Source organism: Hydra vulgaris, chromosome 01 (assembly GCF_038396675.1).
Source record: "Hydra vulgaris chromosome 01, alternate assembly HydraT2T_AEP".
In the NCBI taxonomy this organism is placed as follows: domain Eukaryota; kingdom Metazoa; phylum Cnidaria; class Hydrozoa; order Anthoathecata; family Hydridae; genus Hydra; species Hydra vulgaris.
In genome coordinates, this window is record NC_088920.1 from 34231436 (window position 1) to 34247390 (window position 15955).

At 27.1% G+C, this 15955-nt stretch overlaps 1 protein-coding gene across 1 annotated transcript in view; it reads left to right on the top strand.

Moving 5' to 3' along the window:
- The window catches only part of LOC136074357 (uncharacterized), a 73222-nt gene that overhangs the window by 13470 nt on the left and 43797 nt on the right, over nt 1-15955 (top strand). Inside the window, exon 5 of the mRNA XM_065786663.1 lies at nt 4572-4700. Coding sequence (XP_065642735.1) covers nt 4572-4700 — 129 coding nt within the window. The remainder of the gene's footprint in view (nt 1-4571; nt 4701-15955) is intronic.

A 15955-nucleotide genomic window follows, 5' to 3' on the forward strand; every position in this document is an offset into this window, starting at 1 on the left:
CAGTAATGAATCCTTCCCGACAAAATTTCTAAGCAATCAAATTATAAAATATTGTCGGTTTTCCGACGATATTTTACATTTAGATTGCTTAGATTAAAAAAAAATTTCTTTCTTTTTCGATTTGTAATCTACTGCAGCTTCTTTTCTTTTTAATTTTTCAAAAGTTACAAAAAATTGTAGTAAGTTACAAAAAGTAGATTTTGGAAATTTATCATGATGTTAAGCGAAAAGTCTCAAGTATACAATCTGTGAGCTGTACAATTGGCACTTTTGCTTAGTAATATATATTTTTTTACAACTTATGTAGCAAACAGTTTAAAGCTCATTACTCCTTTTTTAATAGACATAACTGACCACATGGTTTACTGCATAACTAGTAACTAAAACAAGTTATTTGGTTAATGGTTAACATTTTACAAGAATAAAGAAATGTAAAAACTTTATCAGGTGTAGCTACGCAAACTTAATCTTACAACAGTTATTGGAAAGGAGACTAATAGTTATTAGTAAATAAGGCTAAAACATAATAGAATGACACAAGCTAAAACAATATCATAGGCTGTTTCATTTTCAACATTTTATTTTAATAAGTAAAATAAAAATAACATTACAACATTTTATTTTAATAAATAAAATAAAAATAACAGTTATTGAAAATAGATTAATTACTAGCCTCCTTTTCAATAACTGCTGTAATGTTAATTTGAATGACACAAACTAAACAACTAAATAAGACATAAAACTATCTGATATACAGTTTATACACTTATATATTTATTATATATAAACTATTTAAAGGTAAAAAAAAAACAATTGTTATATTTTTAAGTTTCTTTTTTTGCAAAATAGTCTTTTTTTGTTTTTGTTTTGTTATGATTCATTTTCAACAAGGCGGCAAGCAACCACTATTAAGTTGGGAGTAACTAGAAAAAAAAAAGAAGTTATAGAGCAAGGATATGGTTGACATATTAGGAGATATGTAGAAGTAAAAAAATCTAGAGTAAGAAAATGGCAAGTATGATAAAGAGAAACAACCCTAGTGGATGCTAATTTAGCATTTGATTGTATATATTGTTTCCATGAGAGGTTAATTGTAAACAATAATCCAAGAAAACATAAAGAAGAGACCTCACAGGTCTTGTGGTACATATAAAAGTTTTCTAAAACAACATTTTATGTCACAAAATGTAACAATTTATGTTGTTTCATTAACTTTCTGTGATAATTTGTATTTATTATGTGTATATACATTGCTCTTGCCATTAGGTCAGACATGCATCCTTTAGGTCTCGCTAAGCCTAATCCAGATCCCCCTAAATATGTATTGCTTACAACAACCAACAGGATATTAGGACTGTATGTTTCCATCATGGAATCAATAGACAACTTATATACCATAATAGAATTTTTTATCAATGTATATGAGCAATCTTGGTTCTGGATCAAAATCCATCTTTTAATTAAGGAATGAGCATAGCATCTTTATCATTTCATTTTGTCATTCAGATACTTGGATCAATTTAACCACAACATTATAACCCAGTGATTTCTCATAAATGCTTACTTTGCATTTTCAAAAATGTCTTGCTTTTAATAATGACTGATAAAAATACCAGAATCTTTGGCATTCAAAATATCACTGGAATGAATTGAGACAGTTGAACAATTTTGGACAAGAAAATTCTATATTCCAAAAAAAATTTAAAGCACGTGACTACATTGACCTAATTGAATGGTTATCCAGTAAAGTAACTACAGCACAAAGATTAGCATGTTTGGTTACGAAGGCCTCAAAGTAAGTGCGCGGTCATAACAAATGGGAAAAATTTATTTCCTCCACTCTGAAATCAAGAAAACTCATGCCTGAATTTAGGCACAAGAGTCAGTACGAAACCTAAAGATGTATATATGCAAGTGTATGGCAACTCAGGTTTATGTTTAACAAATTTTAGTTAAATATTGAAAAACAGTTTTGTTGTTAATTATGGTGTACTTTCAGGCACCTTGCCAGAACAGAACACATTGTCCATGGGGTGCTAATTTTTGTTCCAGTAATTAACCATACATAGATGCAACTTTTGCAAACCACAAAGTGCTGTGACATTTAAACAATTTTTCAGAAGAAAAAATTAGGGCAATTTTACAAAACTTTTGAAATTTCACAGGTCCTCAACACAAGAGACAAGGAAAAAAAACGAGATTTAAACTCACAATATCTCACAAAGTCACACAATGTTTTGTTTCTTTTGTGTATCCCATGTATCCCTTAATTTTTAATTATCCTTTGATAGGTTGGTATCATTTTTATATTTGTGTTGAATAACTAATATGGTTTCTATATCTAATTTTAAAAGATTTTTACCAATGTAGCATTAAGTTGTAATCAAATATAGAGTGTGACCAGGATTAGTTAAAGAGATATTAGGTCAATTAGAGTGTGACCATGATTAGTTGAAGAGATACTTGCTTAATACATAATAATAAATAACAGACTACTATTCTTATCAAGACTATATATAAGGTAGATTTCATATTCTGCTGTTATTCGTTTTTACAGTTGTTTAAAATTGTATGAAAATAAAAGTGTGTATGTATTTTTTTTTTATGTTTGTGTTAAAATTTTTGCTGAGTAAGATGAAAAAGAGAGCTAAACCTAGCAATGTTGTAGCAATTTAAAATTTTTGTTACCAGGTAGAATAATTTAAAAATGTGATTGTGTGACCTGATAATGGAAGAAATAGTAAAGCAACTGGATAATTGGAGAGAATTGTGATTGGGTGATAGAAGAAAGTGTAGTTGTATTATTACTTTTATAATTCATTGGGGCACATAAGGTTAGATTATTGAAAAGTTACTTTGCGAGATGAATTTGCAGACAAGTTTAGTTCAATAGAGTGTAGTAGTTGCTTTAGAATACTGGAATAAGTAAAAGTTTGGAATAAGTAGTTTGAATAAGTAAAAGTATAGTTTTATTTTTCTATTTTGTTCTACCAATTCAGTTTGGCGAATTACTGTTTCCATCTTAATTAGTGGCTCGATCATAGTTGAAATGGAACTCCATTGAGTTTTTACGTCAAGATGAAGCTCTCATTGCCAAATTTGCGCTTTACCTTGCTTAGAAAAACACTGTTACAAATCATGGATTACTTGATAAATTTTACAAGTTTTCTAGAATTCTCCAAGCCAGGTTTATCAATTTTTTTCTGTTCAATTACATCATTTGTTATGATTTCCTTACCACTTCTAACATAAAAGTTGTCTATTTTGTTGATCTCAAATATATACAAGTAATGTTCATCAAAACCTTCAACACTTTTTTTATATAATGTTTTTTCATCTATGTTCTTATATATCTCCCAAGTGCAAAGCAAGATTAATATAGCTGTATTTTACTTCAGTTGTTATTTTTCTATTAATAATTGTGTTTCTCTTTTCATTGCAGTTATTGTGAACATGTTTCTTTAATTCACATTCTGTTGTTGGACACTTGTATCCATCTTGATACATCAATTGCTTTATATAACTTTTTCTAGTAATTGCTCTTATATTCCATCTGTTTCAAGAGTGTAATAATTTCTTTGAGACTTTTTTGGTAAAAAAAACTCTAAATGGTTTACACTTAATTTAATCTTATTTTAATTAGTTTCTAATAAAATCAACTAATTTTCAGGAAAGTTTCCAAAACCTAAATTATGTTCTTACCAAAGCAAATATCAATCATCAAAGACGTAATTAGGTTTTTACAAAATTTTATATCGAAAGCAAAATATAAAACGGATCACCCTTTTTAATCAAATTTTTTATTGTATTTAGTCTCTTTTCTATTTTCTAACAATTTTTACTTGGAAGATTTGTTTTGAGCAGTTTTATTGATATCAATAAAATATCTTGAGATGATTCTTTGATGTTGTTGTTGCCATAACACTTTATGGTTTTAAAGTGAAAAAATGTATAAATATTTGTAATTTAAAATTTAGTTGTCTGTGTAGCATATTCCCATACTGTTGGCATGACTAAAAACATTTTCATCACTTTGCAAGTAATTTTTTCTGTAATTTTATTTAAATTTGTACAAAAATAAATATTCAAAATAATTTGTTAAACAGTGAAATTAATTGGTCATTTAGTTTATATACCCTAAGTATAAGATAAGTACATTAAAAGTTAAAATGTGTTTAAGTATTTTTAATTAAAAAATTAAAATGTGCAGAAAAGTGTTAAAAAACAGTTATCAAAAAGCAATTGCTGTTTTTTGATTTTGACAAAAAAACTAATTTAAAAAAGTTTTATGTTATTTTTGTTATACAAATAAAATTTTATTATTTTTAATTTTTTAAAACTAGAGTAGAAGATTTATTTATGTTAGTGCTAATTAATGTTTGATTTAATTACATTGGATTAGTAAATAGTTAATCAACGTTACCTTTTTGTTTTGTTTTGTTTTGATTACAAAAGTTTTCAAATTTCAAATTCCATACATAATATTTGAATAATAACAAAGATATTAAAACATTGCTTTTGGTAGTTAGAAACATTTTTTGTAGTTGTTTTTTTCACTTAATTTGTTATAGTGTTTTGGTCTCAATGGGGACATTGGTCAAAATGCAATCCATCAGGATTTTCAAATAGAACTCGCTATTGTAAATCAAATAAATGGTTAAATTGTTTAGGAAACAGTACTGAGTCTAAAACCTGCGACAGTATGTACTGTAACTACTTTTGAAATTTTTTGTTGTTGTTATTTTTACAAATAAAATGCTATTGTATTCTTATATATATATATATATATATATATATATATATATATATATATATATATATATATATATATATATATATATTTCATTTTAAATTTAATTGTATTTCATAATATATATTTTCTATTATTTTTACTTGTTTAACTACTAACTTAATACTACCATGCTTTTGTTATAATTTTTATTTTATATAAATCCTAGTTACTTTTTATTTAAACATTTATAGGAAGGTTTAGCATTAAAGATTTTTACATAACTATAAATTTTGTATACAGCTGAAGATTTTATATGAAAGGTCTTCTTTTTTTTTATAATAAATTAATATTTGTAATTGTTAACTGATTGCTAAACATTTCAATTCATTGTCATATTTCAATGTCAAGTAGCTCAAAATTTAAATGCAACGATGACCAATGCATATTATTCTCACATAAAACTAAAAAGATATTATAAAATGAAAACAATTTCATATTGTATTAATGACCAGCTTGTTTGAAAACTGGCCATTGATACAATTAGCAAACCCTTTTGTTGAACTTTATTGCAATGTAAAAATTTAAACTTGCAATACAATGACTTTAATATTTGCAAAAAATTGCAACTTAATCTTGGAAAATAAGTCATATTTTTACTTATAACAATACTTTTAGCATAAAATATATTTTTTAACATCTTCGCTTCCAACAAGGCTGCAAGCAACCGCTACTAGAGTTGGAAGTTACTGGAAGCGATCACGATGGAACAAGATAACGATTGACATGTGAATTAAAAGATTGAAAATTATATGAATCAGGAAAGCAAGATGAAGGAAGCGAATTCCAAATAACTGGTGTTTGATGAAAAAAACTAGACAAATAAGAGTTTTTGGAACACTTAGGAATAGTCACAGAAAAAGGATAAGACAAAATGGAATGACAAGTAACACGAGAATAAAAATTTAGTAGATGGCACAAAAAACACTAGCTCTTTAGAGTATTTGCAGAAAAGAGAAAGAGAAGCAACATTACGATGATGTGATAATGGTTGGAGGTTGGTTGCAAGAGCAGGTCCAACAATGTTTTTAATTCGCTTTTGCACCTTGTCTAAAAGAGAAAGAGCATCATTAGAAGATCAGCCTCAGATTTGGCCGCAGTATTCCATTCAAAGACGGATTTGAGATTTATAGAGATAAAGAATAGAATCCGTAGTAAATAAGTGTTGAGCATGATAAAGAGATGCAACCTTAGCAAATGCTAATTTTGCAATGGATTTGATATACGGTTTCCAAGAAAGATTAGAAGTAAGAGTTAATCCTAGAAGATGAACTTTTATACTACGATTGGAAAGGAAGAGTTCAATAATCTTAAAGATGTTACCTAATACACTGTAAGAAGAAAGCTTATGGAGAAGACCAGCATGCCAAACTTTATCAAAAGCTTTAGAAATGTCAACTAATGCACAATAAAGCCTATTGGTTATTACTGTTAGCAAATTAGCTGTAGAATGAGACAATCGAAATTCATATTGATGATCAGAAAGGAAGTTATTAGATTCAAGATTAAGTGTTTGTAATAAAGATTTAAAAACCTTACTTATAATAGGGAGAAAACTAATGGAACAGTAGTTAGACAAGTCAGACCGCTCTCCAGAATTTTTTGAAAAAATGGATAACAGATGCTACTTTCCAGCATGCCGATTACAAGACTCCAATAAGCACTTGTTGACAACTACAACAGGTATCTTGTCCAGGCCACAAGCTGTAGAAGAGTCTAAGCAGGAAATCACTTTAGATACAGAAGCTAAAGTGATACGAATGTCAAGCAATGGATCAACCTGTTTGTTGGCTATATCAGGTAGAACGTAACTAGTGGAATCAAGTGATGATATTGATGAAAAGTTTTTAGCAAACACTTCAGCTTTGTCGCTTGGTGAGGTGACAAAATCTGAACTGTACAAGAGAGGCGGAATAACAGATTTGCTCTTTTTATAAACAGACGTCTATTTTCTGGAGAACTGTTTTGCTGATAGATACGGATGTAATAGTTTCGATCAGAAATTGCAGCAGCACAATATGAGGTAAACCAAGGAAAAGAGTGAGGCTTGACTTCTTCGAGAAGGAATAAAAGATTTCATGCCAGCCTGAATCCACAAAGTTATATAAGAAGTACATTGATCAGCAGGAAGATGAAAGATTTCTTCCCAAGGACCACCACAAAGAAAATCATGGAAAGAGTCAGCTTTAAGGTAGTTGTTGGTTGGTAAGGTAGGTAAGTTGTAAGAGGTACAATGATAGGGGATTTCTGATGATGAAGAAGAATGAGATAATAGTTTTAAAGAGATCAAACTGTGATCAGAAGCATTTAAGGATTAATTTAGAGAATCTGAGCTTTGACTAGGATCACAAACAAGACATAAGTTGAGTAGAGAAGGTAAGTGATTTGGGTTGTCTGGAAAAGGAGTTGGAAAGTCCACTAATTGAGTTAGAGATTAAGAAAGTGATGGGCCTTAACGCCAGCAGAGTCACTGACACTAGAGCCAAGTCATGTAATGAGCATTTAAGTCACCAACAACAGCGATATTGGCTGATTGATAAAAAGAGGCATTCTCAATTTGATCAGAAATGATATTGAAAAGAGTGCAGTCTTGAGATGAAGGAGAGCAATATAGAACAGAGAGAAAGGCGATATAGTGAAGTGGTGCTAAACGAAAGCACATAAAAGTATAGCCGGTGGATTTAAACCTAGTTTTCTATATATATATATATATATATATATATATATATATATATATATATATATATATATATATATATATGTATATATATATATATTTATATATATATATATATATATACACACACACACTATTATATATAAATATATATATATATATATATATACACATATATATATATATATACATATATATATAGTGTGTGTAAATATATATATAGCCGGTGGATTTAAACCTAGTTTTCTATATATATATATATATATATATATATATATATATATATATATATATATATATATATATATATATATATATATATTTATATATATATATACACACACAGACTATTATATATACACATATATATATATACACATATATATATATATATATATATATATATATATATATATATATATATACTTTATTTAAAATAAAGTATTTGTTAATGTAAATATGTATTTATATATATGTAAATATGCAACTATTAGTTTAAACTATTTGCAGACAGGTTTTATAAAAATATATAGTTTTAAGTTAGTTCTAATTTCAAATTATTTTAGTTTATAAGTAATATGTTTATTTGCAGCTTATTTAGTATTGTGGCATTCTTTTAATTCATTGCCAATAACGGCTGGTCCGATATTTACTGGTCCTATTTAATTTGTTTGTAGTAATATATTTTTTGATGTGCGCGCTAAATTTTTTGTGCTTTCAGGTAGGACAAAAAAGTGCACCACCGAGCCTCATTGAACTGGCCCAAGAAGAAAAGAAGTTTAAAAACATCAATAAATTGTAAAATTTTATTCACCATTTTTAACTCTTGATTTAAGGAGTAAAGAATTTACTGCTGAAAAAGTCAGAAGTTTTGTTGACTCAATAAGCTACTTTAATATAAGGAAAGTTTATAACATTAAATGTAAACATTTATTTGTAAAAAAAAATGTTCTAAGCATTATACATTTGTTAATATTGCAATTTTACTATGAATTTTAACAGTGTTAATATTGGTTTCTTAAACTGGATATGTAGATAAAAAATTTATCAAGTAATTATTAGGAATATAAATTAATAGGAATAGGAACATGGCAAAAACATGATAATTACAAAATATTTACATACAAAAAGGATATTTAAAATAATGTAACAGAAATGTTGCTCTCACATAAAATAATGGTAAAAATTATAATAGAATTTTAAGTTTAGAAATTCTAAGGAGCTTGAATAGTTTGGAAAATTGATTTTAAAATATCATAGAAAAGTTTTGCGTTTCTTTTATAATCAACATTCTTGTTCATTTTATAATTTTTGTTAGTGAACTACATTTTTCAGGCATATATTGTTTTTTTTACAGGGAAAAAATAGTGGCTCAGCCATATTAATGATGACCTTAATGTATTAATTAAACAAATGTATGGCAAGTGTATGGCAATGTTTAGCAAGTTTATATATTGTGACACAAGAAAGTTATTTCTACAAATATAATAAGAGCTACAAACTGTTTGTACTTTTAAAATTCTTGTTCTATTCTCAATGAAGGATTGCTGAAGTTTATTTAACTAAATATCTTATGTGTTATATTCTGCAGCATAATGAATCAGCCATTGAAAATTACATTTTTTGGTGACAGTTTAGTTCTTCTACCTTTTAAGTTGCTAATTAGATCGACACTGAACCAGAACCAATTTCAACCATGATGATAAGCATCAAACGCAAATTTTAAAGAATTTTTTATCAACAAAAAAAATGCAACTGGATTTTTAAATATTAAAATTAGTCAATATTATTATTATTTTGATACAACAAAGATACAAACAACTAAAACAACAGAAGATCTGTACCACTGGTGGTACTGTTACATTTCCTAATTCAGCTTCAATAATTGTTACTTCCAAAAAGGCACCAATTAAAAAAAATATACAAAGTTTAGATTATTTAAAAATGTTGGAAATTTGCCATTACCATCAAAATATTTTATTGAAATATTTTTTTTGGGTTAAAGCTGAAGCCAAAGTAGTAAAACTATATAAACATTTAAGTACAGTTATGTATGCTTACAAACAGATATTAAGTTTTTATCTTTAATTACATGAAATCATTAAAGCATCTTTGACAATGTAAATAATCTTGTGAAGTTTACTATTATTTGTGATGTTTGACATTGTAAATGTTGTATTTAAGAATTATGGATTTAGTTATGTAAATTATGTGTTGTATTATGAAAAAATTCTTTAAAAAACATTTTTAAAAATTTTTTAATGTTGTAAAAATACCTTTTTTGTTTTTGTTGACACTTTCGCCATTCTCAGAAAATTTTATGTGAACCATCAGAGAGTTCAATGTATATGTAATGTTACATTCTTTATTATTTTATCAATTGTTAAGATTAAGAGCTCTTCTTGACTAAACTACTGTTGATAAAGTTTGCTTTTCAATCTAAAGTCATATTTTAGTTACGATATAGTTTAAAATTGTCTTATTAAAATAGGTTTATTAATAAGATAAGTTAACATGAACAAAATTGACAGTTTATTGGCTAAAAATTTCTTGTCGTTGAGATCTGAAAACCAATTTTAGATCCAAAAAATTTCAATTTTAGTAGACAACATTTTAGAATCATATAAAAATCCTTGGAATCATATAAAAAATATTCTAACAATTTATCCAATGCTAAGTGAAGTTAAGTTGATGTCCGAATCATATGTTTGTATGAAAATGAGTCGTATAAAAAGGGCGTTCCAGCTCATTTTTTTTCAACCATATCCCTATCCATATTCTCATAAGTCTTTCAACCATATACTTATCCATATTCTCATATCATATTTCAACCATATCCCTATCCATATTCTCATATCATATTTCAACCATATCCCTATCCATATTCTCATATCATATTTCAACCATATCCCTATCCATATTCTCATATCATATTTCAACCATTTCAACTGAGCTAAATTAATATATATATCAACCATAATATATTAATATATTATGGTTACAAACTCTCTTACAAACTCTGAGCTATTGTAATTTTTTAATCAATTTTTTCAAGTGAAATCTAATCATAATAGAAAGCATGTCCTACTACATCAAACTTATCAATTCTTTATTATCAATCCATAAGTTGAATGAATCAGGATACCCATGCCACTTTACTAATGATTTGTTTTTAAGTTTACAAATAACTTTTTCAATCCTAAATATGCTTTGATCCGTTTTTTGCATTTCTTGTTCATAAAAAGTACCTTGTATTTCTTCACCATTATCGTCAGTTATTTTATACGTTGGTGGATCTGTGAACTGAATCTGTGGCACTGTAAAAACTTCTTCAGTCCATCTCGGTGTGTATCCTTTTTAAAATGTTCCTTTCTTTTTAGTTATCCTAACGCTATCACCTTAACTTTTGGTTTACAGACTCTGATTGTACATTTCCATTTAGATTGAACCAAACAATATTTTCATTCTTTTTATTGCTAGCTTCAAGTGGTATCATTTTAATTGAAGAATGCTTTGTGTTGTTGTATTTATTTACCATTTCATATAAAACGTCGATATATTTTCTAGTAGAATCAGCTGAAAAATATTTAAACATTTTATCTTTCATTGTTCTATTCCAACGTTCAACTACACAACTTTTTTCTTCATTTTCAGTTGAGTAAAACTCAACACCTAGAGCTTTAACATGCTTATTATAAAATTCTAAGCCTTTATCTACCCACATTTTTTGACACTTTCTTTCTTGGAAGATTTCATTTAAAACATTAGCAACATCAACTCCAGTTTTACTCTTCAATGGAACAATACATCTATACTTAGAAAAAACATCTATTACCATTAATAAGTATTTTATACTGTCATTGAATTTGGAAAAAGATTTCATGTCAACTAAATCAGCAGCCCATATTTCATCGATTCCATTTACAATCACTTTTCTTTTTCTGAAATGTTTTACAACTGGTCTATGAAGTTCGTTTGCAAGTTTGTCTGTCCATTTTAAGTTTTTTTCTTTGATCGTTTGTAGTTTTTTTGAGTAGTTTTAACACCTAATTCATATGGGTTCAAAGAACCTAAATCATATGGGTCTGAAAGACCTAACCCAAATTTTGCTTTAGATGATATAATAGGTTTTATGGTACCTTGTTCAATTCTTTCACGTATTGTCGAATTTTTTATAGAATCCATTTCTTCAATCATAATTTTATCAGCTAAATTTCTTTTTGCGGTATCATCGAAGTATTTATAAGCAAGATCATGATGGTAAGCTGCATTATCAACTCTATCTATAGGTTTACTCCATTCTTTATATGCGTCAGTAGAAGTTAATCGTTCATCTAAATTAGTGCCATGACCTGCAAAGTTCATTCCAGGTAAATGCATTTCACCTGGAAACTTCGACCATGGTAGTTTTATTTTATGTGTTGCTGAATTAATCGAACTCACTAAATCTCTTTTTTTTGATGATACAAATTGAGTTTTTAATTTTCCGCAAATAGCCCAATTTCCACGTTGAATATTTCTATTATTTTACTCACAACATTTTGCAAGTTTAGTGTATTAGTTTTGTTTCTACTTTTAATGCAGTACATTTTATATATATATATAAATTTTTTATATAAAAAATTAAAATCTTGTATATAAAAATAAACCCTGAATATTATCAATTGAATGAAAATGAAAATGAGCGAAATAATAGTAAAATGTTACCAAAAAGTCTAAGAGGAATTCTTGTTGGAAAGTCGGGTTGTGGAAAAACTACTTTTTTATTGAATTTACTTTTGAGACCTGGTTGGTTAGACTATGATAATTTACAAGTTTTTGGAAAGTCTCTTTCTCAACCAGAATACAAATTATTAAAGAAATCTTTTGAAAAAAAATTGCCAAAAGAAGTTATTCGTAATCTATTTAAGCTATATTGCGAAATAAAAAAATCAAATGCAAATCCAGATTTTGTAATTGAAGAAGTTTCAAAAAATTTAAATCAGAAAACAGATATAGAGTGTAAGTTTTTTGAAACAGATGAAGATGTACCAGATCCACAAGATCTTGATATTCATAAGAATAATTTGATGATTTACAATTAACGAAGCAAAATAAGTGTGAAAAATATTATTTAAGAGGAAGACGTAGTAATGTAGATTGTTTCTATCTTGCACAAAATTATTTTATGTTACCTAGGCAAACTATACAAGAAAATACAAATTTTATTTGCTTATTTCCTCAAGATTCAAAGAATTTAAATCACATTTATGATCATGTTTCAAGTGATATGTCGATAGATGAGTTTAAAAGATTGTGTAAGAAAGCTTGGCCAAAACCTCATGGATTTGTTATCATAGATTTATCTTCTAAAAGAGATTTTGGAAAATGTAGAAGTGGATTAGATAATTTCTATATTCCATCTGAATTTTTAAAAAAATATTATCTATATAAAAACAAAAATGACATGTTTATTAGTGAGTGGAAATAGCAGTATAATAAGAACTAATTTTTCTCCTACAATCGAGTTTGATAATAGAAAAGAATATGAATTGGCTCTAGTTAGAATAGATACAGCCTACAGTTTTCTTAATATTAATTCTTCAAACAACAATTTTAGATATAGTGCAAATAATGGATCAACTTGGAAGGATATAAACATTCCAGTTGGATCTTATGAAATTGTTGATATAAATAATTATATCCAATCGATTATGATAGGAAACGATGATGCAAGTTCAGGAGTTGCAAATATTACAATTGGAGCAAGTAGGAATACATTAAGAGCATATTTAACTATTGGAGCTGGTTATAAAGTTGATTTTACAACTCTAAATTCAATTAGAACTGTTTTTGGTTTTGACAGTGGAACATATTCAGCAGGCTCCAATATAGGAACTAATTTAGTAAAAATATTAAGTGGTAATAGTGTACTAGTAACAAGTAATATAATAGGATCATCGTATGTAAATGGACCAACTAGTAACGTTATATATTCATTTTTCCCAGATGTAGCTCCTGGATATAAAATTATTGAAAAGCCGAATTACGTAACTTATTCACCAGTAACACTAAAAAAAATAGCAAGCATGGAAAATAGATTGCTTGATCAAAATAGAAATCTTTTGGATTTACGAGGAGAAGAAATAACTATTAGATGTCATATATGAGAAGTAAATAAGTCGTAAATAAGTCGTTAAAAAATTTTCGTAATTTTTAAAAAAATTATTTTACTTATAAAAATGAGTAAATATACTAATGTTAAAGTAAATATTTCAGAGGGTCAATTGAAAAAAATTAAAAAAGCAATTAATGAAGATGGTTATGGAGCTAGTATTAAATTAGCTCATTCAGATATTAATGGCAATCATGTATTAGCTGTAACAAAAGACAATTGAATAAAATTACAAAAGCATGTGAAAATGGTACTGGTGTAATAATTAATTTAAGTAAAGTGCAACTCATTCTCAATTCTAAAATAGGGTGGGTTTCTTGGAGCACTATTACCTTTCCTTGGTACAGCTGGAAGATTTTTATTATCAAGTGTTGCTCCAGCTCTTACAACAGGTTTATTAACAGGAGTAGGTTCAGCAGCTGGATCAGCTATGGTTGATAAAATTGCTGGAAAGGGTGTTGTGTAAAAGGAATTAAAATGACTGCTGCAGGAAATGGTTTATATTTGAGACCATGGAGTAAAGGAGGCTCTGTAGGTGATGGATTGTACTTACGTAGTGGAAATGGATATACATCAACAGGATCAGGTTTATTATTAGGACCAAATTCACCATTTGCTAATATTCCATTCTTGAATTTGCTTTTATGATTTCTTAAAAATTTTTTATAAAAATTATAAAAAGAAATATCAGTACATATTATAGGAAAAACATATATACCAAATGAACTTCTAAAACCACTTATTTATTCTAAAGTACACAAAGATTTGGAGCATCCTTCAGTATTAATAAATATTAATAAATATGAAATATTTTCACAACACGACATTACAATAAAATCTCTATCACATCAATATATTCTTTTAAATTTTGGTGTAGTAGTTAATAAAGGTGTTGCGTTAGTTTCATTAAAAGAAGAACTTAAATTAAAAATGTTAAGTTTACAAAACTCTGTAACCTCAGAGTCTGTTGATGACATTGTAGTAAATATTGTTAATAATTCTGATTCTGATCTATTGATTAAAAAAGTTTATGTTTTGTGAATTTGTTGTAAATATTTTAAAAAAATAATTTAATTTTAAATAATAATTTATATTAAAAAAAAAATAATTAAAAAAAAAAAATTATTTTTACTTATTAAAATGGAGTTTAATTGCAAAAAGCTATGTAATAATATTTATTCAGATATACAAAATGCTGAAAATGTTAAAACTTTCAATAAAATGTATCCAAATCTTCCAAGTGCACCTGATGAAGAAAATAAGATTAGTGCACATATATATCGCCTAAACACAATAAGTGAGATTCAAAGAGAAATAGAGAGTGAGAGAGAAAAGAGAAATATGTTAAGTAAAAAGTATCATAGAGCTGTAAAAATAATTTCAGCCATTGATAATTCATTACTAGCAAGCACTATGGCACTTGGAACTATTGGAATTGGCTTTTTAGCAACAATAATTGCAGCACCAGTAGCTATCGCATGTGAAGGTGCAGCATTAGGAGCAGGTATTTTATCATTAATAGGAGGGCAAGTTAATAAAAAATTAAATTTAAAAGTTGAAAAGCATGAAAAGATTAAAGTATTTGCTGATTCAAAACTAAATACAATAAGTGACTATATTTCTAAAGCTTTAGTAGATGGAAATATAAATGACAATGAATTTAAACTAATACTTAGTGAATTTGAAAAATTTAAAGCTATGCTTGAGCAAATTAGAACAAATTTAAAAGAGTTAATTAATGAACAAACTAAAGAACCATTACTTAAACAAGGATGAGATGAAGCAATTAATATACTCCAAAGCAGATTTAGTAAAAATGTAAACGTCAAAACATAAAACGATTTTATGTTGTGTTTTTTTTATATTTGTTTATAAAAAATGCAAAATGTCATTTATAAAAATTGAAGATCCTGAAAAAAGAGAAAAATTTTTTAAAGAATACTTAGAGATTAAAAAAAGAATAAAGAAGAATAATTTAAATGAAAAGATGGGTGAAACTAATTTACAGTTAGAATTAGAAAAATTGTATAAGCCATTAATTAATAATCAAGGTTGGATAAAAGAAAACATATATAATTTGCAAGATCAAGCTGATAAATTAGCACTTACTTTTTCAAATTCTTATCCTGAAGCAAAAAGAGAGATAATGATAACTGAAACTAAAAAACTTTTACCATCTCATGAAAAATATAAAGGTATGAGACTAGGAAAAATTGCAACAGATTATCTAAGAATGTATGCTAATAGTAAAAAATCTACAGATACTACATTTGGAATACATTCTAAAGATGATATATTTTATATTGGAAAAAAACCAATACATATTAATGATAAT